A 25,563-nucleotide genomic window follows, 5' to 3' on the forward strand; every position below is an offset into this window, starting at 1 on the left:
TTTTGCATTTTTTTTTCCTTCTCTGGCAGTTTACACCTTTTTAGTTTTTTTTTTTGGTTACAGCACCTTCTTTAGTTTAGTATTGCAAAACAACATAAAAAGACATGTTTTTTTAAACATCAAAATTTATTAATTACCTAAGTCCGGGGCATAATATGAACAGGAACGACAAACAGAAACTACAAAAAAAGACGTGTTATATGGACGGAACACCCAAAAGAAAACCATAACAACACTAATACAAACACCACCTAAATTGAAGGCTATCACCAACACTAGGGGTATTCAAAACCGAATCAATTTAATAAAAAAACCGTAAACCGAATCAATCAAAACCGCATTTGATTTGCATGTATTTAGATAACTTTTTGACTCAATAGCACGGTTTGGTTATGTTTGCGGTTTTTATTTTATCAACCGGATTAAACTGCAACATAAGTGAAATATTAATTCCCTCAAAAAAAAAAGTGAAATATTAATTAAACTTATGTAACCCAATTCAATACTTGTAGAAACTCAATGAGAACTTTATAGAATGACATTTTTTGCTCTTGTTAAGTTTCTTCTTTGTTTTTATTTCAAAAATGTATTTATTTGCTTTAGTTTGATGCTAGTTGCACTTTTAGAGATATGTTTATGTTAGAGATATATTAAATCATATAATTTCATTAAGAACTTATAGAAATTGATAAAATCTTAGTCTTTTGTATTTCTTATCGGGGTTACTTTTTGGTTTTTTTTTTGATTTTGATCTATATTGATAATGAAATTGCATGTTGGATGAAATTTGAAACGTTGCTGGAAAGAAATTGTTTTTAACTTTATTTTAATTTTGTAAACAAAAAAAATTGTATTGTGTTATACAAAACTGCAATAAAACACAATAAACGAATCAATCCAAACTAATACCGCATTGATTTGATTTGGTTTGATTTTTATTATAAAAGCCAACCATACCAAATAAAATAACATGTTTTTTTTATCTTACTGTTAGGATGAATTTTAGTCTGAAAATCAAACCAATATGCATCGTAAACACCCCTAACACCAATAAGAAATCTAACCATCAAAATTAAAATCAACACCTAAATCAAAATCAACATCAATAAGAGTAGCTTTTGATCAAAATAGTGGAGATGGTAGACAAAAAATGTAAATATATTAAACGTGATGATCGAAGTTTTTTTTTTTTTTGAGGGAGTGATGATCGAAGTGTTGTTAAGTACATAGTTAAAATACAAATATTATTATAATATTTTTATTATAATTAATTTTTTCCTCAGCACATTCCCAATTTTTGATATTTCATACCCATACCGTTCTCATAGCTATGCATCTTTGATAATTCTTTTTAAAATTATTATTAATGGTAAACCATAGTCCCCATTTTTTTTTCCAGTTGTAATCGATCAGTGACATCCAAAAATTGTCCACAAAATTACTAGTCATAATATAAATTGTTATAAAACTCTTTAAATAAGAACATGAATAGAGAGAAATAGAGAAGAAGAGAGAAAGAGAGAACATAGATGATTCTATCATTCTCTTGAATGTACATTTATGTTATACATGAGTTTTATTTATAGAGAAATACAATGATGTGATATATGTTAATAGTTGGCCCAATAACCCAGTAACTAATGGACATTCACTTATTTACAATATTCATAACACCCTCTTTTGGATGTACATAGAAGAATATGCCCTATTAAAACGTTACTAGAAAAAACGAAGTGGAAAAAAATTTCTATTGAAGGAAAAAGGGTACAACATCCTTTTCTGTGATAATCAACCTTGTTAAAAACCTTACAAGAAAAACTCAATGGGATAAAACTATGGTTAAGGGAAAAAAGTGTAGAGCACATGATAAAGACAATTATATACAAGATGAAGAATGTCAATTAATCTTTTGTACTAGTTACTCAAAGACTTTACTTGGCGGTGACTTTTTAGAAATATTTGGTTTATCTCCATACTCTTCTGCAAATTAGTTGTGCTTGAGATAGTGCGAGATCCCTTTAAGAAAACCTTGTACGTGTAAAATCATAATCCTTAATAAAAGAACATTCTTTACTTCCTTGATGTAGTGCTAACATTTATAAATGATCGGATGATATTGTTGTTTCTCTAAGATACAAGCCGTATGCTTGATTTTGTTTGAATATTTGTGTTTAGTAATATTGACAAAAATAAAAGAGCACGATATATATAATTATCAAAATACATTAGTGTCCTCATTTGAACTAAAATTAGATGCTTCAGGACCAATTCAAGTTGTTCATCATTTTCTTGAGGACATGATCTTTAGTCACATCAAATGACATCACAATCATTCTAGTACATAATCAACTAGATTCGCTCATATCACAATATTTTAACACATTTCCTATATGAATTTCTTAATGCACAAAATCTCATTTAAATAATAATTTTGTAAATCCAAACGATCTTCGTGAATCTATCGTATTCCATTTCAAAGATTTCTATCATCAACATATTTTAGAATCTCTTTAGGAGTTCTAATATAATTTATACCGTCATCATAAGATCGATTATAAAAAATTCTTTTCCAAATCCTTAAAATGGGGGAAACTATGTCATCTCTTCAAAAGTTTAATAGTATGTCTAACAAAAAACAAAATTCATCAAGGAGTTTCATATAATCATCACTATTAAGTGAGTCGTACAAATACATTGTAACACATCTTTCATATAAATTGAGTCTTTCATGTGCTTCTAAACATAATCAAGCAAGAAAAGATTCTTGAAATCACTTCAAGTGAATACGTCTCTTAAAAATAAATGGTACACACTTACAAATTCACTTCCATTGAATATATCAAACTATATACATACATATATATATATATATATATATATATATATATATTATCATTCGAATTTTCTTTTCACACATAAAATCATAAATATCTGAAAAACTTTACTTCTTCAAGTGTGCAGACTACAAATCCAAAAGTTTATGTTTTACAAAGCGAGTTTGATTTCACTGGAATTGTTGCTTTTCATTTGCAGATATTTTCTTTATCTATAGTCTTTTATAGCCTTTAATTCATGATCCTCATTATAGCGCTATATATTATATGCAAAAACATCGTCAAAGTTAAATTCATTTCATTTCAATTTATTGGGATCTATCAATCATGACATTATTTATCTAGATCTCTTTATTTTCATAAATTCTACACACTTGATCAATTCTTCTGTAACTAAAAAATCACTTATGTCCGATGACTCTTTTAGAGTTTCTATATTCTGATTTAGGTCATATTTCCTTTTAGCACATTTTCTTATTTGAGGATTGTTTTATTGTAATTGTCTACCATGCTTCATGCACATTTGGGACTCACTTTAAATATTAAATTATCCAACAAGGACATCCATTTTGTTTGGACCAATAATTAGCAGCTGATATTTGGTTTATTTGAGAATCAAGATGGGACAATAAAATTTTATTTTGAATTATTTATTTGAACTCCCGGTTCATATTTTCAGCTGCTTATTCTCTCACCCTAATATTTAATTCTTTAATCGATAATCAACATACTGGGAAGTGAACAAGTTGACTAAATACAATTTATAATAGATATGAAGATTAATATCAAATGTATTTTCCCAATATTCTTTCAAGATTTATCTTATTTCATTATATTGGAGCAATAGTCATATGCACAACACATCCAATAATTCACTTAAATGGAAAATATTAAGTAGTTAACCTAAAATCAATTATAAATTAAGAGGAGGGCTAACATATAGTAACATTTTGTCATGATACGAATAAATATCTCAACATGCATGATGTTGGAACAAAATTGGATTTGTACAATGCCTTTAAAGTTTTTAGGATAACAAAGTATTAAGGAACAATTGGATATGCTAATATATGTTTAAGTGTGTCGGGCCTTAGATTAAAATTTAACAAGGTATGAACATATACAAGAGCATCATAAGAACGAGAGAAGCTAAAAGACTTGGTAAAAGATCATAAGAATGGTCAACAAGAAGTTAACACTATGGATTAGAAGAGAAGAAGTCACCCAGAAGCTAGTGAAGGCCAGAGTATAGATCATAAGGCTCTAAGTCACTCAGATTGAGAGTTATCCAGACTCTGAGGGATCCAGAAGGCAAGTCATCTTTGTCTTCTTTTGAGAAAGTACAATTTTCCTTCTTCTGAATCACGCACTTAGTCAAATTCAAGGACAAAAGGAATGAAACGAATAATTCTATTTGCAGCAATGGATTTCAAATGTCTTTTTAAATGACATTAACCATATATGGCAACATTTCAACATTTTGATTTGATGCTTCTCAACGACTCTTAATGCGTTGACACCTCTCCAACGTCTCTCAAATCCTTGCATGTATAATGAGCTAAAGACATGAAGAATTAATAACAAGTCACTGCTAATTTAATTGTTCCCTTACTCTGTCAAATTCAAAAGCGCATAAAACACTTAAGAATTTCGTACTAAGTTCATATCTTAGAAATCCTAAGTCTTAAGAGTATGTTTTATTTTGTAATCGCTTACACCTTTGATTGTATATCAAGTATAAAAATACTCTTTTATTTGTAAAGTCTTAGAAGTATCTTTCAGTTGTGATTGAACATTTGGAAGTCTCTTGCTTGTGTGCTTGAGCATAGAAAATCTCTTGGTTGTATCCTTGAGCAATTGTAATCTTCAAGTTCATTTTATGTGCATATGTTAAAATATGTTCAATATCATTTTCAATTGAAAAATGATACTTATGAAATGTTTTTTTTAAATGATCAGCAAATAAAATCTTAATCAACTTCCTTCAAAAAAAAAAAATTAATCTTAATCAACTTAGTTGAGAAAATCATCTAACAAACTTTTGGTTGTGAGTTGACAATGAAGATACTTGTGATCATTTTGTTAAGCATCGATAAAGTCATAAAATATTTAAGTGATACACATAATCGGTGTATTTATTTATAAATACTACCTTATATAAGTTTTAGCAATGTGAGAGACTCATTTCCTTCAAATTATGAACTTTTGTTGAGAACTAATAATACACACATATTAATAGTTTGAAGAATCTTACTGTTCTTACATACTAGACAATAGAAAATTTTAGCTACTTATGCATCATAATATATTCAAGATAACCCAACCGGTCTTGCCAACGAAAAATTTAATAAAATATACAAACTTTTGGTTTACAACAATGTGTGCTTCAATTACACTAATATAAGTGTAGTATAAATTAGAGGGAAAAAAAAAAAAAGTAACTTTTCCACTACATTTATTTTCTCGGGAGTATGTCTCGATATATTTAACATCTCATTTTTTTTTCTTCAAAATGATATCTATTTAGATGAATATCTTTTTTTTTTTTTTTGACAGAAGATGAATATCTTAAAATTAAGTAAATTTTTATGAGACTTAGAGGAATATAATACAATTTTAATGTGTAACTTTATTCCTCTGTGAACAATACATTAGCTTTTCAAAGGCCTTCAATAATCTTGTAATTCTTCGAGAACTATATCACTTAGAAAGAAGAGTTAAGATTATTATTTATATTATCATTTTACAAGATTTCGATTGACGACTAGCGGGATATAGCATTCTTTCACAAGAATTTTTTTGTTGTTAAATAAAATGGTTACTTGGGTTTTATCCTTGCCATTTGTGCAAACTTTGGTTTTTTTTTCTCTCTGTACGTAATTTTTTTTTTTTTTTTTAAGATTTCCTCCTGTAATTTAAAGATTCTTTGATTTTAGATCCTTAGAATATATGATTGTGCAAGTATGCTTTTGTGGCATGCTACTGTATATTAATTAATAAGGTGGCGTGTTGAGTCAGCATTTTTAACTACTTTTTTTTAAATAGTTAAACATAGTAAAATAAATAATTTTTTTTACCAAAGCAAGAAAATTAAATTATTTTTCTTCCCCTTTACCAAATCTTCATCAAAACTAGTACCATCATTTCTCCTTCATCTTCCTCACCGTCATCTTTCTCTTCACATTCATAACTTCATCCAATTCATCTGACCCCAAAAAATTAAAATCCATAAAAATCACAAACCCAATTAAAATCCATAAAAATCACAAACCCAATTAAAATCCATAAAAATCACAAACCCATTTATAAAAATCACAAACCCATTTTTTTTTGTGGTGTCCGGGGTTTGAACCTCAGATCTTACGACCTTACATATATTATGCATTGTCCTTACCAACTGAGCCAAGATCACGGGGACAAAAATCACAAACCCATTATAAACAAATTCATCGAACCAAAATTAACTTAATCTTTTCAAATTCATCTGCCACAAAAAAGGGGGGACGGAACATATATAAAAGAAAGAAAAAATGTAGAGACTTGCTGAGGAACGTCGCCTCTAGTTCTCCATAAACTACTGCAATTTTTTCATCATCACTATCATCAACACAAACTGCCATTTTTTATCCATCAAATATTTTCATTAAACCATTCTCATATCCATTTCAGTCGGCATTACATAAAGTCATTGGGGATGTTACACTTTGGATATATATGATCTCAACAACATGTCGTAGTGTCTAACACCGACACATGTGATTACATCAAATAATGTTATTTTCTCAAGTTATTATCGGTGTAGATGTTGTGAATTCGTTAAAAATCACACCAATAAAATACTTGATGCGTGGAGCAAATTAATCAAAAAACCAAAACAACGTGAGTGATAGTTACAAACACAAGCAAAAGATAGAACAACAAAGGAGAAATAGAAAGAGAACACACGAAAATTTGTTTACCTATTTCGGTCCAATGTTGACCTAGTCTGGGGGAGAGAGCAGCTCTCCATTCCACTATAATGATGAGTAACTTTACAAAAGAGATATCAAAAGGTTACAAGAATTAGTCTTCAAACCTAATTCTACCCAAAGTCCCGAATCTTTTCTCGTGACCAAGAGACTATATCCTAATAGTGTTTATCCAAGGTGAATCAATGGTGATTCAATCCCAACCATAGTGTTTGGTGCCAAGAGAAAAACTCTACAAACCCTAGTTTTAGTGTTGGCTTCTTAACCTTGTTTTTCTACTCTCTCTCTCTCTCTCTCTCTCTCTCTCTCTCTCTCTCTCTCTCACTATTTCATTTGATACAAGATTTGTATTTATAGAGAAATATAACTCATAAATTTGGAACATATATCACACTGAAGATACATTTTTTTTTCTCCTTCAATGAAAGAATATTTGCATCAAATATTCCCTTTCAAAATATATTTGTATATGATCTTCCTTCATACGGTACAAAAATATATTTATTGTCCATAAATACATTTTCAACGCAAAATATATTTGAAACAAATCTTTTATATTTTTAGCAACAATATCTTTATCCATCAAATTTTGAGTCATACTACAACATTCTCCACCTTGACTCTAAATTTGTGATGATGTCAATTTAACCATCAATCACTTTGCTGCTCTCTCCATGCTTCATCTTCCCTTGCTTCCAACTACACCATGTAGCTCCACAAGCTTCCACCCTTGCCTCTTCAACCATCGGAATGCCTTCCGCCTTCTTGAAGTTTCTTGCATACTACACTAGGAATTTTTTTTGTAGTTCCACAAGTCTACACCGAACCCTCTTCAACCACGAAACGTCTCCCGCTTCCTTGAAGATCTCCTTGCATCCAACCGCCTTTAGTCTTTTAGGTAATCACACAAGTCATGCCATACATTCTCTGAACTCTGGAATGTCTTTCGTCTTCTTGAAGAATTCTCTTGCTCACAACTAGAGTCTAACATCCAAGGTCTCCATAGTTGTACCATTTATATATGGTGTCATCAACTCCAACTCAAGCTGAGCTTTCTCTACCTCAACTTTCAAATGCGTACTCACACTATGAATTTTACCTTGCATCTCCACCTCAAAGGTTGATCACGAGTATTCTTACCTTCGCCTCTTCAGACTGACCATGAGTATTCTATTCACCGCCTCTCCAGGCTGATGTTAAGTGTTTAACATATCTTCAGACGACCACCGCTCTATAAGGCATCACTCCCACCTTCTTCATCACCCCAATGAGACACCACCAAAGCACCTGCATCCTCATAACCCTCGGAGACAATTTGTGCGGAGTTACCATTGTTCTCCGAACAATCCTTCTTGAAGTGACCCATCTTGTGACAATTAAAACACTTAAACTTTAACTTGTTACTACTCTTGCCTCGGTTACCTTTACCTCCACCACTCCCTCTTGAAACACTTAATTAGGCCTTCGCCATTTTCATCAGTTCTCAAGTCCTTGGACTTGGTCAACTTCTTGGTTCTCAAAGCCGCTTGAACTTCTTCCAAGCTGACAGTGCCTTCTTTCCCATAGAGCATGGTATCCTTGAAAGATTCAAAAGATCTCGGTAGAGAACACAACAAGAGTATAGATTTATCTTCATCCTCAAGATGCACCTCAATGTTCGCCAAGTCATCAAAGATTTTGTTGAAATCCGTAAGTTGTTGCATGATGGCCTTTGACTCTGCCATCTTAAATGAGAGATGTTGCTTTAGGAATTGCCTATGAGCCAAAGACTTTGTCATATACAAAGACTCTAACTTTGACCACATCGATGCCGCAGTTGGTTCCTTCGCTCCATCTCTCAACATTTTATCCCTGAGGCACAAGACAATTGCACTCCTGGCGTTTTCCACCATCCGGGTCTTCTCCACTTGTGACATGGTGACCGATAACACACCTTCACCCTTCAAAACTTGTGCACACTTTTGCTGAATCAAAACCGCTTCCATCTTGACATTCCGTAATCCAAAATCGTTACTTCTGGTGAACTTCTCAATATCCCACTTTGAACCCATTGTATCTAATTATCAATTTGATCCTTGCCCCCACGGTGGGTGCCAATTGTTGTGAATTTGTTAAAAATCACACCAATAAAATACTTGATGTGTGGAGAAAATTAATCAAGCAACCAAAACAACGTGGGTGACAGTTATAAACACAAGCAAAAGATAGAACAACAAAGGAGAAATAGAGAGAACACCCAAAAATTTGTTTACCCAGTTCGGTCCAATGCTGACCTAGTCTGGGGGAGATAGCAGCTCTCTGTTCCACTATAATGATGAGCAACTTTACAAAGAGATATCAAAAGGTTACAACAATTAGTCTACAAACCTAATTCTACCCAAAGTCCCGAATCTCTTCCCGTTTTCCTAGAGAAAAACTCTACAAACCCTAGTTTTAGTGTTGGCTTCTAAACCCTTGTTTTCCTACTCTCTCTCAATATTTCATCTGATACAAGATTTGTATTTACAAAGAAATATAACTCATAAATTTGGAACATATATTACGCTAAAGATACTTTTTTTCTCTCCTTTAGTGAAAGAATATTTGCATCAAATATTCTCTTTCAAAATATATTTGCATCAAATCTTCCTTATATTTATTGTCCACAAATATATTTTCAGCACAAAATATATTTGAAACAAATCTTTTATATTTTTAGTAACAATATTCTTCATCCATCAAATTTATTGCGAGGAATCGATATAAATTTGGTTCTGTATTTATCATCGTTTAAATTTAATGTGAGAAGTAATTTCGAAAATGCTTGATCAAAAAGCTGCAGCTCTATATTAGATTACAGACTTATAAGCTTGAAGCAATTCATGAACTTAAATCAGGAAAAATTTCTATATTACTAGAAACAAATATTCCTACATCTGACCTTGTTATCAATTATGATTTTCCAAGGTTTTTTTTTTATCAGAAAATTTTATTAAAAAACTCGGTCACCGCATAAGATGAACAGAGACCAGTAATCCAGAAACTATAAGACAGAGGCGCAGTATATAGGCACAACACCCAAAAGAAACACAAAAAAGACGCCATAACCCACGACCTAACCAAGACCTACCGTTACTTTTTCATTATTTCTATTTTATTGGTTCACTCACTTTTGAAGCATTTGATGAAATGGATTTCAACTATTCACCTACAGGTTTACACGAGATTATATCCACCGTGTGGGTCATACTTCCAAAAAAATCTTTGAAACAAGGTTTATATGTGTTTCCTACATTTGAAGCATTTGATGAAAAGTAGGTAGAGGTTCTAATCTGTTTTCTATATTCAAATATTTGTTCACTGAAAAAAACTATGAATCAAGAGGTCTTTATGTGTTTCCTGGACAATTAAGGTGATAATTTTGTGATTAAAAATTGAAAACATTAAATGAAAATAGAACATCTTCTCAAAGTAAATGGACAATTACAGATATCTTTCTATGCTTAAAGATTGAGTTTTGATGCATTGATTTTTTTTTCATTTAATTCTCATATTGATGTTACTTGAACATTTATCCTCTGTCCACCATAGCTAATGGAACCAAAAGCCAAGAAAATTGGATTACACGGTGCTTGATTTTTTATTTCTTTTTTTTTGGTGTGTTTTATTGAGTGATGTTGCGGATCTTAAAATTTAGGTAATGGTGAGAAGAAAAATTCATAAACATAACAGTGATGCAAAAATTTTAGGTAGTGGCGAAGACAGTAGTAATAGCTTTGCGTAATGAATGAACGGTGATGATACAGATTTTCCCCAAGACCAGAGATATTTATATAAAATATCACAATCTTGTGTCCAAAATGGTGTAACTTTGAGTAAAGTTATGCAAAAACAATGATTTTGAGTCTTGCCATCTGCAAAGGCATGCATTATTTGAACTGTTTCATATATTAAATTAAATCATTTTACGATTCTGATTTTTGTTTTGAAATTAGCAGGTGTAGCGATGAAGAGAAATGGTAGGATATTAATCAGTAACCCTAAGCACGTTCGCCACAGACGGATACGGCTAGCATAAAAGAAAGGTAAATTAATAATAAAAAAAACCTAAATGGAAATCCCTAAAAAGCATCGAAGAAAGAAGAACTGATAAAGAAAACCCTAAATCATTCAAATACCAGAATACTAACTAATCAATAACCCTAAGCACGTTCACCACGGATTCGGCGAGCAAGTTGTATATCCTTACGCATAATGGTGATCCTCTTGGCATGAATTGCACACAAATTGGTATCCTCAAACAAACCAACCAAATAAGCTTCCACTGCTTCCTGAAGTGCTAGAACTGCATGGCTCTGGAATCGCAAATCCGTCTTGAAATCCTGAGCAATTTCACGAACCAGACGCTGGAATGGAAGTTTTCGGATCAAAAGTTCGGTACTCTTCTGATACTTACGTATCTCACGAAGAGCAACTGTTCCAGGACGATAACGATGAGGCTTTTTGACTCCGCCGATTGCTGGAACAGATTTTCTAGCCATCTTTGTGGCAAGTTGCTTCCTTGGTATCTTACCGCCGGTGGATCTGCGAGCAGTTTGCTTTGTACGTGCCATTGAATTGTAAAATAGAAGAAGAAAACTTTCGTTGTTCAAATGATTTTGAACCAAGAAATTCTAATGAATATTGTGAATGAAAGGAAGTGTTTATATAGGAGTGGAATATGATAACTAGCTAGAGAGATCTTGGACGTTCATGCTTCAACGATGATGATGATTTTTTAATTAGAAATATTAATTGTGATCCATGTGCTTGTTTCTTATTGGTTGTTTTTTGGTATTAAGGATTGCCAACGTGGCTGATTTGTTTTTTTAGAGGTGATTTGTGTTTTTTTAGAGGCGAATTGTGTTTCTTTTGTGAGTAGACTTTACGCTTGTGTTCCTCTTTTTACATCTTTAATTTTTTGCATTAGTTTCTCTTCCTCTTTATATTTTTTGGGAAAAATGTTTTCGTCTTCTTTTTAGAAAAAAAAAAAAAATAGTGCCAAGTTATCAAGATGACATTTAACTAGAGGTGACAAAATGGATGGATTAGAATAGATGAGTTTCAATTTGAATGATAATAGATTGATCAAAACAATCAATTACCAATCCACTAAAAAATATATAAAAATAAATAAAAAATCCAATCCATAAATTAAATATAAATTCCATGAAATCTATCAATTAATTTTTTTTGAAAAAGAATCCATTATTATATTTTCAATGGATGTACATATATTCATCTGATCCATCTATTAAAGTTTAATTTTTTTTAAACAATTTTTTGTTACAAATTTTGAAGTTATTTTTTTTCACCAACAATAACTCATTATTTTGTTCATCACACTAGTAATACAAGATAAGTTCAAATCAAAATTATTCACAATAGAAGTAACTAGGAAGGTTCAAGTTTATGTTACAATTCTTTGTTAGATTCAAAGTGTTACCTTACACCTCAGATTAAAGGAAAATAATTTATATTAGTAAGATATGAAAAAAGAGAAAACCTAAATGAAAGTCACTCAAATAGCGGGGGTCTTGCTATTTTTTGGCGTTCTACTTCTAATTGCAGCCTTGTTAATTATTCTAGCAATCATATTTCTGTTGAAATTGTTGATCCTATCCTTGGTACTTGGAGGCTTACAGGTTATTACGGGTACCCCAATGGGGAACGTAGGCAAGCCGCGTGGAACTTCCTTCGTAATTTGTCTGAACAGTATGCAGGTCCTTGGTGTATTATTGGCGACTTCAATGATATTATGGACGACAGTGAAAAGAGAGGACGTGCTACACGACCACGGTGGTTAATTAACAGCTTCCGTCAAGCTGTGTTAGATTCTGGTCTATCACTTGAAGGATATCCTTTTACATGGTTTAAAAGTCTGGGCACACCATGTGCTGTTGAGGAAAGGTTAGACCGAGCTCTTGCTAATAATGATTGGTTTAATCTATTTCCAAATGCCTTGTTAGAAAACCTTGCTGTCCCGGCTTCAGACCATTATCCTATGCTTTTGCACAGATGTTATATACCCTGTGTTACTCTTTCACAACGCAAATTCAGATATGAAAATGCATGGCAGCTCGAACCGGGCTTTCATGAAATGGTTACTGACTCTTGGAACATGCAGTTATCTTGTCCTATTATTCCTAAGCTTGCAGCATGCGCAGAAGACATATCTTTGTGGAGCAGACATCATTGTAAAAAGCTAAAAAATGATATTGAGGATTGTTCCCGTCAATTGAAGCTTCTGCGTGATAATAATGCAGGTGCTGCTCAAACTCAAGTGTTGGAGGTGAGAAAAAAGATGCAGCGATTATTAGCTCAAGATGATGCATATTGGAAACAGAGGGCTAAAACGTTTTGGTATAAGGATGGTGATAGGAACACGAAGTTTTTTCATGCTTCTGCATCGGTGAGAAAAAAGGTAAATCGCATTGTATCTATTGATGATAGTATTGACAACAAAGTTACAGATACTCAAGGTATGAAGGATGTAGCAAAAAATTATTTTGTTGATCTGTTTAAAAAACAAAATAATAATTCAGCACCAGTTATTAGTGTTATCTGCCATTCTATATCTGCAGAGGATTACGGCGCCTTTTACTAAGGCTGAATTTCGTGATGCTTTGTTCTCTATGCATCCAGATAAATGTCCGGGGCCTGATGGCTTTAACCCGGGATTTTATCAACACTTTTGGAATTTATGCAGTGATGATATATTCAAAGAGTGTGTTGCCTGGCTTGACTCCGGTCAATTCCCCCTGATTTAAATATGACCAACATTGCTCTCATTCCCAAAGGTAGCATACAAACATCTATGCGAGATTGGCGCCCGATTGCTCTTTGTAATGTGCTCTACAAAATGATATCCAAGGTTCTAGCTAATAGGCTGAAGGGTATTTTGTCTCAGTGTATCTCTGATAATCAATATGCGTTCGTGCCGGGACGCTTTATTCTTGATAATGCAATGGCAGCCATAGAGGTAATTCATTTTATGCAAACTAAATCTCGAGGAAATGATAGATATGTTGCGCTAAAACTTGATATAAGCAAGGCCTACGATAGAATGGATTGGGATTATCTCCGCGAGGTAATGGTTAAAATGGGTTTTAATAACAAATGGATCCATTGGATTAGTATGTGCATCGAATCAGTTGACTATTCAGTTCTTGTTAACAATGAACCAGATGGTCCTTTTATCCCGGGTCGCGGACTCCGACAAGGGGATCCTCTTTCCCCGTATCTTTTTATTTTATGCGCAGAAGGTCTTTCTTCACTTATTAGCGATGCGGAAAATAGAGGCACTATTACTGGTACTAATGAAGTAGATAAAATAGTCACAAGAAAGGGGGGGTTTGAATTGTGACCCTTTAAAAATTATCCTGAAACTTAAAGGTTATTCTCAAGTAGTTTACTTGGAATGGTTAAGTTAACTTTCTGAACTCAGAACGTTCTGAAGTTCATACACAGAAACTGATTAATAAAGTAAATGTGTTGGTGTGTGTTGTGTATACTGAAATTAAAGAGTATAAGGAAGAAAGAAAGAACACACAGAGATTTATAGAGGTTCACCCAATGTGGGCTAGTCCTCTCCTCACAATCTTGTGAGAGTTTCCACTATGATGCTTGAGATAACCTCTCAAGTCCTGCACCTTACAATCTTTGTTCACCTGAACAATTACAATCCTGTATTCTCTAAGCCTCAGCAGGCTTGCACCTTCTTGCTAAGTTACCCACTTAGACTTTTACAACCTTTGCTCAAACTAACACTTTAGTACCCCTAAAGCTAGATGAGACTTAGTTACAATTTGTATGGAAGTTGAATGTTTGTGAATCAAACAGAGGAGGAAGAAGAGAGAGGAGTTATCTTAGAGATAACAAAGAGTATTGATTTGCACTAAGTAATGAAAGCCTTAGAGATTGATCAATTTCAGTTTGCAAGAGCTTCAAACAAAATCAAAGTTGTTTTCTTGTATGCTTTGCAATGGTGCAAGTAATGCTGAGCCTTTGAACTGTATTTATAGAGTCCTTGGGCTCAAATAGCCGTTGTGGGGTGTCCAATGGTGTTATGCCATGTGTCCTGGGTCCCACAAGCTTTTACTTGAAATTCTGGGCAAACATTCTGATCTCTGATGAACTTCAGAATGTTGTTGCGTTCATGATGATCTTCATCTGGGTTCATCATGTTCTTCATCTGGGTTCATCATATATGAATGAACATATGAAGTTCTGGGCGTGTCATATGCTTTTCATATGAATTTCTGGGCAATAACCAAAGTATGGACTTTGCTTCATACTTCAGAAAGTTCAGTTGCCAGATCTGCCTTGGAACTTGGTGCAGGAGGATATAGTGGGATTCTGCATCTTCATACACAGGCTTTGAGAGATTGTGTGGTCCTTGTTCTGTACCAACTCTCATACGTGTCTATCTCTGATTGAGCAAGATAGATTTGCTTTGCTTTTGCTTTTGCTTTTCACCTACTGTACTGTTCATAAAGTAGGCCTGTGCTGAGCTGAACATTCTGATCATCAGAATGTTCCATTTGTTTCACTTAGGATGATTTGTAAGACTACCATTTGATGTAATCAAATCCTAATAGTGAAACACAATGAAGAGCAGTAAATATAACATCTAGGATGATATTCCCTTGTGGAATATTCCTAGGACTTTAATGTTCATAGTCTTAAATGAACATAAAGTATCCTTTTTGACATAATCCTTGTATATGCCTTTATTGCTTGATTGATCCATGCAAAAGTACTTCTCTTGACATTTATTTATGTCACATGTGTCTTGCATGACCTTGATCCATGTTCTTGAGATTCTGGGCTTGTGTAGAAGCAACCTTCTGATCTCTTGTGCGAACATTCTGATCTCTGAGCAACATTCTGATCTAACTTTCTGATCTCAGTGTTAGATCTTGAATTCAAATGTCCTTTGATTTCTTGATTCTTGGTATGATTTAAGCCTTGTTCCTGTCTTAGTAAAACACTCAAGAGCACAAGTTAAATACCAAGGAAATAATCAAAGTCCATTAATTCTTTAATCATATTGGTTTATTATCTTTAAAATTATTTAGGGATTTTGCCTCAACAATCTCCCCCTTTTTGAAGATGATAAACCTATGATTTAGGATTAAGGATTTTGATTATATATATGAAGAACAACAGAGCTTGAAAATTTATTTTAATGCTCCCCCTCATTTTTATAATCCATTATGCAGAGTTTTTAAGAACTTTAAAAAGCTCCCCCTCAATTTCATAATTCATTGCATAAAATAAAAAATATGCAGATTTGAACCAAACTCAATATCATTCATTAATGTAAAGCATGAAGTACAATTACATGAATATATGGTTCAAAAACAAAAAGAAATTCAAAGCATGTGATCAGACAAAAAGTGAAGTTTCTAACTCCAATAACTAGTGATCACTAGACCTACTTAGGGCCTAAAACTAAGAAAAACTTAAGACTTAAATTAAATCCTAAAGCTTCTCCCCCTTTAGTCATCTGCAAAAAGGATAGGGAGGACAATACAGAAAGATTCAGGGAGTAGAATCCCCAGAATCAGAGGATGGTTCAGACTCAAACACAGATGGATCATCAAAAACTGGTGGATCAATGGCCAGACCAGGAGCATGGACTTTGACAGTCCAATCAGCCAAAGCACAGACAATTTTGTGTGTCTTGGTGGAGACCCTGAGTGCCCTTGAGGCTAACTTCTCAGCCCTTGAAGGCTTGGCAGGTGCAGCAGGTGGAACAGCATCAGAAGCTTCAGCCTTCTCTTTGTTGGCAGACACAAAGGTATTGAGGGAGTCAAAAAGAGCAGCCTTATTAGGAAGCTTGCTTGTGGTGGTAGTTTTCATTGGTGGTGGTGGTGGAGTGTATGAGGGAATGTTGTCTGGAGTTGGAAGGTTAGAAACCAAAAAGTTGCTTGTACCAGCAACAGATCCCATTGTGGAGGATGAGAGGTTAACATTCTGACCAGTTTGAGCCATGAGCTGTACCTCAACAGAGGGCAAAGATCCTGAGGCCATAGGCACTGGATCTGTCGACAGCTGGCTAACTTGAGCAAGAAGAGGCTCATTTGATGCATTCAAACCAGCAGAGACTTGAACATTCTAACTGACTGGAACATCTTCAGCAGGAATTTCAACATTCTGAGCTTCAGAGATTTCAACATTCTGACCTGCAGCTGGTTCCTGAACATGTTGAGTGGTGTCCTGACCATCTTGGAACACATCATTGTTGAAGTCAGTGTTGACATCTTCAATGTTGAGATCAAATCCAGTTGTGAACTCCATTTGTTCAACTTGAATATCTTTCTCCATGGACATGTTTGAAGCTAAAATTTCTGCCACTTCCTGAGTATCTTCATCAACATTCTGAGCTATCTTCTCAGTATTTTCTTCAACTCTTTGATTTGGATCAACAGAGTTTTCCTTACCAGCCATCTGAGATATACCTTCATGAATCTCAGTTGCTTGCTTAACATTCTCAGCTTCCCTTTGAAGAGATGCATCATCATCCTTCTGAGCATCATCTTCAATCATTGATTCACCAATCAAGGCCTTGAACTGAGAGCTTCCTTCTTGAACAATCTCCTTTGCAAGTTGAGAAACTTGAGAAAACAACTCCAAAGCTGGTGGAGAGGGAGGTCTGACTTCTGCATTCTTAGGAGATTCATCTCTGATATCTTCTACCTTTCTTTTCTTCCTGGTTTTCTGAACTTTCTGATTATAAGTCCTTTTAGAAGATCCAGAAGTGCCTGAGGTTGTGAAGGAAGGCATATTTGAGGTGGTGATGCGTAGTTGACCTAAAGTCTTTGATGTGAACTTCATGAAGTCAAGCTTGCGTGGTTCTCCCTCAAGTGGCACTTTTGCCTTCTGAAATATAGGTGTAAGGTGCATTGCATAGGGCAATCCAGCCACAGTTTGTTTCATTGCCAGACATGAGTCAATCATGTGTTGAATGATGAGAAAGCAAAGGTTAATTTTGGTTTTGCTTATGAGATGGTGGATGATGCATAGGTCCATGTCAGAGACAACACCAAAAGATCCATATTTTGGTATTAGAGTGTGCCTAATCATGTTGTGAAGGATTTTTGGGACATCTACTAGATTTGTGGAGTTAAAGGTGAGATTTTCTTTGGTGTAATTGGCTATGAGTTGAGTTTTGCTAACTCTGAGGTCATCAAACCAAGAACAAGAAAATAGTTTGTTACCTTCATTTGGAATTTTCAAGGCTTCAGAGAGGAAATCCTGAGTGATAGTGATCTGTACTCCTTTTACAGAAGAGATGAGAAAGTTCTCATTTTCCCTTTTGTTCTGCTTCACAATCAAGTTAATGTAGAACTCTCTAACCAAACCTTCATAGGTGTGCTCTTGTAGAGACACAAAGTTAGTCCAGCCTTGTGGATCTGTGAATTTCTTCAGATCCCAACCTTTTGTCTTTAAGCTATCAAACTCAAAACACTTAGTTCTGCTCATTGGTCTGAGGGCAATCTTCTCTGCTCTCTGAGCTTTTAGAACAGCAGCAACTCTAGCAATGTCTTTTCCTTTGCCATGCTTTTTAGGAGAAATTTTATCCTCTTCTTCAGGAGTCTTTTCTTCAGACTCTTCCTCATCATTCTCATCATCATCTTCCTGAGATGATGAACTTCCTTTTGATGGAGAGGGAGTGGCAACTTTCTTTCCTTTCTTTGAGTGTACTCTCATGGATTTCACTATTTCAGAGAGAGTTTGCTCAGAGTCTTCTTCCAATTTTTCTTCCTTTTCAGGAATTTCCATTTCTTCTTCTGGATCCTCTTCAGAATCTTCTTCTCTTTCATCATCACTTGATTCTGTCTTCTTCTCTTCGTCAGAGACAAGATTCACATGTGAGACCTTAGGTTCCTTTGATGAATGCTTCATCCTAGATGATCTTCTAGTAGGAATAGGTCTGGGTTTGGTGATGGGTTTCTTAGAGGCTTTTGATTTTGAGGATTTGGGTGGATCAAAAGCAGGATAGACCACATCTGGAAGAACAGTGTGAACAGGGGTTTCACTTAGTGGTTGTTGATCAGAGGATTGACCAGCAGCAGCGTTTGGTGGTGGTGATTGAGAACGTTCCACTTGTGGAACTTCATTATCAGAGAGTTTTGAAGTGGTTTTTGTTCTTGCCATTTTCTTCGTAAGCGAGAGAGAGAAACAGAGGGTTTGTGAGTTTTGAGAGTGAGAAGAAAGAAGTTTTGGATTGAGATAGTTGTGAAATAATCAGAGGTGGTTACTGATTATATAGACCAAACGTGCAGAAGGAAAAGAAAGAGAGAAAGGAAATGATGGCAGTTTTGCATTGGAAAAGATGAAACTGCAGAAAGGTAACGGTCAGAGGAGAGAGAGAAAAAAGTAGCCGTTTGTGGGAAATGGAAGGGATTGGTTGATTTGATAGTTCAGGTTTTACATGGTGGTTAAACCTTAAACTCATCTTCTTATAACCAAACATTAAATGCTTGAGATTATAGAAGGATTTTTGGAGAAAGTCAACACAGAATCTTACGCATGAGATAGTTGACCCAGAAATCAAGTTTTGAATATAACTGAGTTTTGTGGACATCCTGAAAGGATGAAACTCAGATGAAAAAACTTGTGAATGTTGATTGAATGAATGTTAGGATGAACATTCTGATCATATGAACATTCTGACCTGATGAACATTCTGAACTCAAGAACATTCTGAGCTTAGGAACATTCTGAACTCAGGAACATTTTGATGAATGTTCAGATTATGATAGATCTATCTGATTTGCATCAGATGACATCAAGGGGTTTAGTCTAAGGCCCTTAGTGATCTGTAATCAATCTTTATTGGGATTTTTCATGATTGACAATTTTTCTTTAAGAAAATTGAATCTATCCTCAACAAGGGGTTTTGTGAAAATGTCAGCTAGTTGATTTTCAGTATCAACAAAGCTTAATGCAATATTCTTTTTCTGAACATGGTCTCTAATGAAATGATGCTTTATTTCAATATGTTTAGACCTAGAATGCTGAATAGGATTCTTAGAAAGATTAATTGCACTTGTATTATCACAAAAAATAGGAACACTTGTGTACCTTAATGAGTAATCTTCCAACTGATTTCTTACCCATAAAATTTGAGAGCAACAACTAGCTGCAGATACATACTCAGCTTCAGTTGTGGAGAGAGCAATGGTGTTTTGCTTTCTGCAAGACCATCCAATCAATGCTTGTCCCAAGAATTGACATGATCCACTTGTACTCTTCCTCTCAACTTTGTCTCCAGCATAGTCAGCATCACAATATGCTACAAGATCAAAACTAGAACCTTTTCTATACCAAAGGCCAAGATCAGTAGTACCTACTAGATATCTAAAAATCCTTTTAACTGCAGTTAAATGGGATTCTTTTGCACAAGTTTGAAATCTAGCACATAAACCTACTGCAAACATAATGTCAGGTCTGCTAGCAGTCAAATATAATAATGAGCCTATCATGCCTCTATATTCTTTTTCAGAAATAGATTTTCCACTCTCATCCTTATCTAAACTTGAAGATGGATGCATAGGGGTGACCATGATTTTTGCCTCATTCATTTTATATTTCTTAAGAATGTCTTTGACATATTTTTCTTGACTTATGAAAATTCCATTTGGATGTTGTTTGATTTGTAAACCAAGGAAGAAACCAAGTTCACCCATCATGCTCATCTCAAATTCACTTTGCATAAGGTTGGAAAATTCTTCACACATTTTCATTTTGGTGGCACCAAAAATAATATCATCCACATAAACTTGAACAATAAGTAAGTCAGAGTCATGTGTTTTTCTAAAAAGTGTGGTATCAATTTTTCCTCTTGAAAAACCATTTTCAATTAAAAATGTGCTAAGTCTGTCATACCAAGCTCTAGGAGCTTGTTTAAGACCATAGAGTGCTTTAGTGAGTTTGAAAACATGATCTGGTTTTTCTTTACTTATGAAACCAGGAGGTTGACTTACATAAACTTCCTCATTTAGAAAACCATTTAAAAATGCACTTTTAACATCCATTTGAAAAAGTTTAATGCTTTTATGTGCAGCATATGCAAGGAGAATTCTGATGGCTTCTAACCTTGCCACTGGTGCAAAGGTCTCATCATAGTCAATACCTTCTTGTTGGTTGTAACCTTGAGCAACTAACCTTGCTTTGTTTCTGACAACCTTACCATTTTCATCAAGCTTGTTTCTGAAAACCCATCTTGTTCCAATGATGGTTTTCTCTTGATTATTTGGAACCAGGTTCCAAACTTTGTTCCTTTCAAACTGAGAAAGTTCCTCCTTCATGGCCTCAATCCAGGAATCATCAATAATAGCTTCATTGATTGACTTGGGTTCCATTTGAGAGATCATTGCCATGTTGGTATCTTGAAAGGACAATCTGGTTCTTACACCATCAGTTGTGCTTCCAATGATTTGATCTACAGGATGGTCTCCTACCATTCTCCAACTTCTTGGTGGAGTTTGGAAGGTTTGATCCTGAACATTCTGATCATCTTCTTTCTCAACTGAAGTGTCAATGTTCTGACTGGGAACATTCTGAAGTGTTGGCACTTCTGTGTCTTCACTTTCTTTTGGTTGAGAATGTTCATCATATTCATCAAATATGACATGCATACTAATTTCAACTGTCTGGGTTTTTAGATTGTACACTCTATAACCTTTAGAAGTTGTAGAGTATCCTAAAAAGATAGCTTTATCTGATTTAGGATCAAACTTACCCAATTTTTCTTTATTGTTCAGAATGTAGCAATAACAGCCAAATATGTGAAAATAAGATATGCTAGGTTTAATGTTTTTCCAGAGTTCATATGGAGTTTTATTAAGAACTTTTCTTATTGAAACTCTATTCAAAATGTAGCAAGATGTGTTAATGGCTTCTGCCCAAAAATAATCTTCAACATTTGATTCATTTAACATTGTTCTAGCCATTTCTTGTAAAGTCCTATTTTTTCTTTCAACAACTCCATTTTGTTGTGGAGTTCTTGCACAAGAAAAATTATGTTTAATACCATTTTCATCAAAGAATGTTTTGAAAGATGCATTTTCAAATTCTCCTCCATGATCACTCCTTACTGTAATGATATTAGAACCTTTTTCATTTTGAACTCTTTTACAAAAGTGTTGAAATGCTTCAAAAGATTCATCTTTGTGTTTTAAAAACAGCACCCATGTAAATATGGAAAAATCATCAACAATAACAAACCCATATCTTTTGCCTGTTAGACTAGCAGTTTGAACTGGACCAAATAGATCAATGTGAAGAAGTTCTAAAGGTTTCTGAGTTGAAACAAACTCAATGGTTTTAAAACTACTTTTCACTTGTTTACCTTTGACACATGCTTCACAGATCTTATCCTTGTCAAAGCTAATCTTAGGCAAACCTCTAACTAGATCAAGTTGAGAAAGTTTAGCAATGGTTTTCATGCTTATATGACCAGCCCTTTTGTGCCAAATCCATTTGTCCTTTTCAAGGGACATGAAACAGGATTCTGCAGGCATATCATTTAGTTCTAAGACATACAAGTTCTTTCTTCTTGATCCAGTGAAAAACAGTTTGTTAGAGGAGGTTTGTCTTATTTCACATATGTTAGGTTTAAAGATCACTTCAAATCCACTATCACACAATTGACTTATGCTAAGTAGATTGTGTTTTAAACCTTCTACATACTGAACTTTTTCTATCTTAGCAGAGTTAGGTTTACCTATAGTACCTTTACCTCTGATCTTACCTTTGTCATTGTTTCCAAATGTCACCAGTCCTCCATCCTTCTTTTCAAAGGTCAGAAAACAGTTCCTGTCACCTGTCATGTGCCTAGAACAACCACTATCCAAGTACCATGGCTTTGTTCTAGCACCCTGAGGCAGGACCTACATTTGACAAGATAAAAATTTTAGGTACCCATGTAATGTTGGGTCCTTGAGGGTTAGTTCTTCTAAGAGATCCTTCCTTATTGTAACATTCTGTCTTGTGTGATCAGATTTGTTACAGTAGGAGCATGACTTCTTAGCTTTCTCAGCCTTTTGTGAACTTTCTGATCTATTGAGATGAGAACGTTCTGAACTAAGATTAATTTTATTTTCTTTGATAAGTTTTTTCTTGACATGGCATATTTTTTCATCATGTCCATACCTATCACAAAAATAACATTTAGTTCTTGGTTTAGTTTTAGGTACAAAACTTTCAATGATTTTGTGTGGATCCTTAAAGCCTAAGCCAGATTTTTTTTGCACTTTCATTTTGAGATCCTAAGATATTTTGAAATGTTTCTGTAGATTTTATAAAACCTGTAAGATCATTTTTCAAAGTTTCAACTTCCTTTTTCAAAAGTGTGTTTTCCTTTTTCATCTCAGAAGGTATAGAAATAATGCCTTTTTGTTTCTTGTTTAACTCTTTTTGTTTTTCTGACATTTCAAAATGGGAATCTTGCAAAATCTGTATGGTTTTTCTAGATTCATCATATTTGTTTTGAAGTGTTTCTTTTTCTGCTTTTATTTCAGAAAGTTCCTTGATTAAAGAATGACATCTATTAGTTAAGAAGTTTGAGTCATATAAGAGACTATCTATTTTACTTTCAAGATCTTTATAAAAAGAATCAGTTTTATAGACAATTACCTCTTCTTCATCATCTGACTGAGCCATCAATCCCATGTTGGCTTCTTCATCTTCTTGAGGTTCTGACTCTTCTAAGTCATCCCAAGTGATCATTGCCTTCTTCTTGAAGGGAGGTTTCCTTTGCACCTTCTTGATGTCAGGGCATTCACTCTTGTAGTGTCCAGTTTTGTTGCAGCCATAACAAGTGACTTGGCTTTTGTCAGCTTCAGTTCTGGTGCTATTGTTGGTGTTTGGAAACTTCTTTCTGATCTGATTTCTTCTCAACATCATTCTTTGAATTCTTTTGGAGATTAGTGCAAGTTCATCTTCAGCTTCTTCTTCATGAACTTCATCTAATTCTTGTGGTTCTTGTACCTCATCATCAGCAACTGATGGGGTTTGCTGAGATGCTTTTAAAGCAAGTGTTTTAACCTTCTTCACTGGTTTGTCTCCTTGAAGTACCACTTCATGAGCTCTCAGTGATCCAATGAGATCTTCCAGGTTCATAGATTTCAAATCTTTGGCCTGAGTGATTGCAGTGACCATAGGTCTCCACACACTTGGAAGACATCTTAATATTTTTCTGATTCTATCATGAGTAGAATATGCCTTTCCAAGAGATCTCATTTCATTTACTATTGTAGTAAATCTAGCATACATCTCATCAATGGTTTCATTTTCACTCATTTCAAAGACTTCAAACTTTCTGACACCTATGTCAATTCTAGTTTCTTTGACATGAGATGTACCCTCATGATGTATTTTCAGAGTATCCCATACCTCTTTAGCATTCTTACATTCATCAACTCTTTCACTTTCTTCCATGGTTAGTGCACATGATAAAAAGAGTCTAGCTTTAGAGTTTAACAATACCTGAGCCTTTTCATCTGTTGACCATGAACTCTTTTCTTTGACAGCTCCTTCTTTGGTTGTTGGGACAAAATCTCCATCTGTGATGACTTGCCACATATCATTGTCTTGAGATCTGAGGAAGAGTTCCATTTTGCCTTTCCAGAAGTAATAGTTTGAGCCATCAAAAAGTGGTGGTCTGTTTGATGATCCTCCTTCAGCTATGTACTTGACTTTAGACATGCTTCCTGAATCTTTTCTCTAACACTTGTTAAAGTGTTCAAACCCTTAGAACCGGGCTCTTGATACCAATTGAAGTAGATAAAATAGTCACAAGAAAGGGGGGGTTTGAATTGTGACCCTTTAAAAATTATCCTGAAACTTAAAGGTTATTCTCAAGTAGTTTACTTGGAATGGTTAAGTTAACTTTCTGAACTCAGAACGTTCTGAAGTTCATACACAGAAACTGATTAATAAAGTAAATGTGTTGGTGTGTGTTGTGTATACTGAAATTAAAGAGTATAAGGAAGAAAGAAAGAACACACAGAGATTTATAGAGGTTCACCCAATGTGGGCTAGTCCTCTCCTCACAATCTTGTGAGAGTTTCCACTATGATGCTTGAGATAACCTCTCAAGTCCTGCACCTTACAATCTTTGTTCACCTGAACAATTACAATCCTGTATTCTCTAAGCCTCAGCAGGCTTGCACCTTCTTGCTAAGTTACCCACTTAGACTTTTACAACCTTTGCTCAAACTAACACTTTAGTACCCCTAAAGCTAGATGAGACTTAGTTACAATTTGTATGGAAGTTGAATGTTTGTGAATCAAACAGAGGAGGAAGAAGAGAGAGGAGTTATCTTAGAGATAACAAAGAGTATTGATTTGCACTAAGTAATGAAAGCCTTAGAGATTGATCAATTTCAGTTTGCAAGAGCTTCAAACAAAATCAAAGTTGTTTTCTTGTATGCTTTGCAATGGTGCAAGTAATGCTGAGCCTTTGAACTGTATTTATAGAGTCCTTGGGCTCAAATAGCCGTTGTGGGGTGTCCAATGGTGTTATGCCATGTGTCCTGGGTCCCACAAGCTTTTACTTGAAATTCTGGGCAAACATTCTGATCTCTGATGAACTTCAGAATGTTGTTGCGTTCATGATGATCTTCATCTGGGTTCATCATGTTCTTCATCTGGGTTCATCATATATGAATGAACATATGAAGTTCTGGGCGTGTCATATGCTTTTCATATGAATTTCTGGGCAATAA

The 25,563-nt window shown here is 34.4% G+C and overlaps 3 protein-coding genes and 1 pseudogene across 4 annotated transcripts; 1 reads left to right on the forward strand and 3 right to left on the reverse strand.

The window, feature by feature from the left end:
* Window positions 1–10,729: 10,729 nt before the first annotated feature.
* LOC146949958 (histone H3.3-like) lies at window positions 10,730–11,436 on the reverse strand. The gene has a single exon (XM_085745951.1). It carries the CDS (start codon window positions 11,392–11,394, stop codon window positions 10,984–10,986), a length of 411 nt encoding a protein of 136 aa, XP_085602077.1. The 5' UTR covers window positions 11,395–11,436; the 3' UTR covers window positions 10,730–10,983.
* Window positions 11,437–11,584: 148 nt separating this feature from the next.
* On the forward strand, window positions 11,585–13,590 carry LOC146949959 (uncharacterized). Its single transcript, XM_085748595.1, has 3 exons — window positions 11,585–11,592; window positions 12,392–13,244; window positions 13,405–13,590. Exons 1-3 carry the CDS (start codon window positions 11,585–11,587, stop codon window positions 13,588–13,590), a joined length of 1,047 nt encoding a protein of 348 aa, XP_085604721.1.
* Window positions 13,591–16,942: 3,352 nt separating this feature from the next.
* On the reverse strand, window positions 16,943–18,985 carry LOC146949960 (uncharacterized). Its single transcript, XM_085748596.1, has one exon. The coding sequence runs from the start codon at window positions 18,983–18,985 to the stop codon at window positions 16,943–16,945; it is 2,043 nt and encodes a 680-aa protein (XP_085604722.1).
* A 356-nt stretch (window positions 18,986–19,341) lies between these two features.
* LOC146949961 (uncharacterized) lies at window positions 19,342–25,563 on the reverse strand (annotated as a pseudogene). Its single transcript, XR_015028081.1, has 5 exons — window positions 22,816–25,563; window positions 22,074–22,725; window positions 20,930–21,584; window positions 19,948–20,026; window positions 19,342–19,416 (listed from the first exon to the last, which is right to left on the reverse strand). The product of XR_015028081.1 is annotated as an uncharacterized LOC146949961 (transcript).

Source organism: Medicago sativa, chromosome 2 (genome assembly GCF_051527215.1).
Source record: "Medicago sativa cultivar Bolivia chromosome 2, Bolivia_mono, whole genome shotgun sequence".
Lineage (NCBI taxonomy): Eukaryota > Viridiplantae > Streptophyta > Magnoliopsida > Fabales > Fabaceae > Medicago > Medicago sativa.

What these genes read in the sequence shown, in the direction of transcription:
- LOC146949958 (XM_085745951.1), bottom strand. Translation starts at nt 11,394, where the DNA reads ATGGCACGTACAAAGCAAACTGCTCGCAGATCCACCGGCGGTAAGATA.
- LOC146949959 (XM_085748595.1), top strand. An exon ending in CTGCATCGGTGAGAAAAAAG is followed by an intron (nt 13,245 to 13,404) that starts GTAAATCGCATT and finishes CTATATCTGCAG; the next exon opens with AGGATTACGGCGCCTTTTAC.
- LOC146949960 (XM_085748596.1), bottom strand. Translation starts at nt 18,985, where the DNA reads ATGGCAAGAACAAAAACCACTTCAAAACTCTCTGATAATGAAGTTCCA.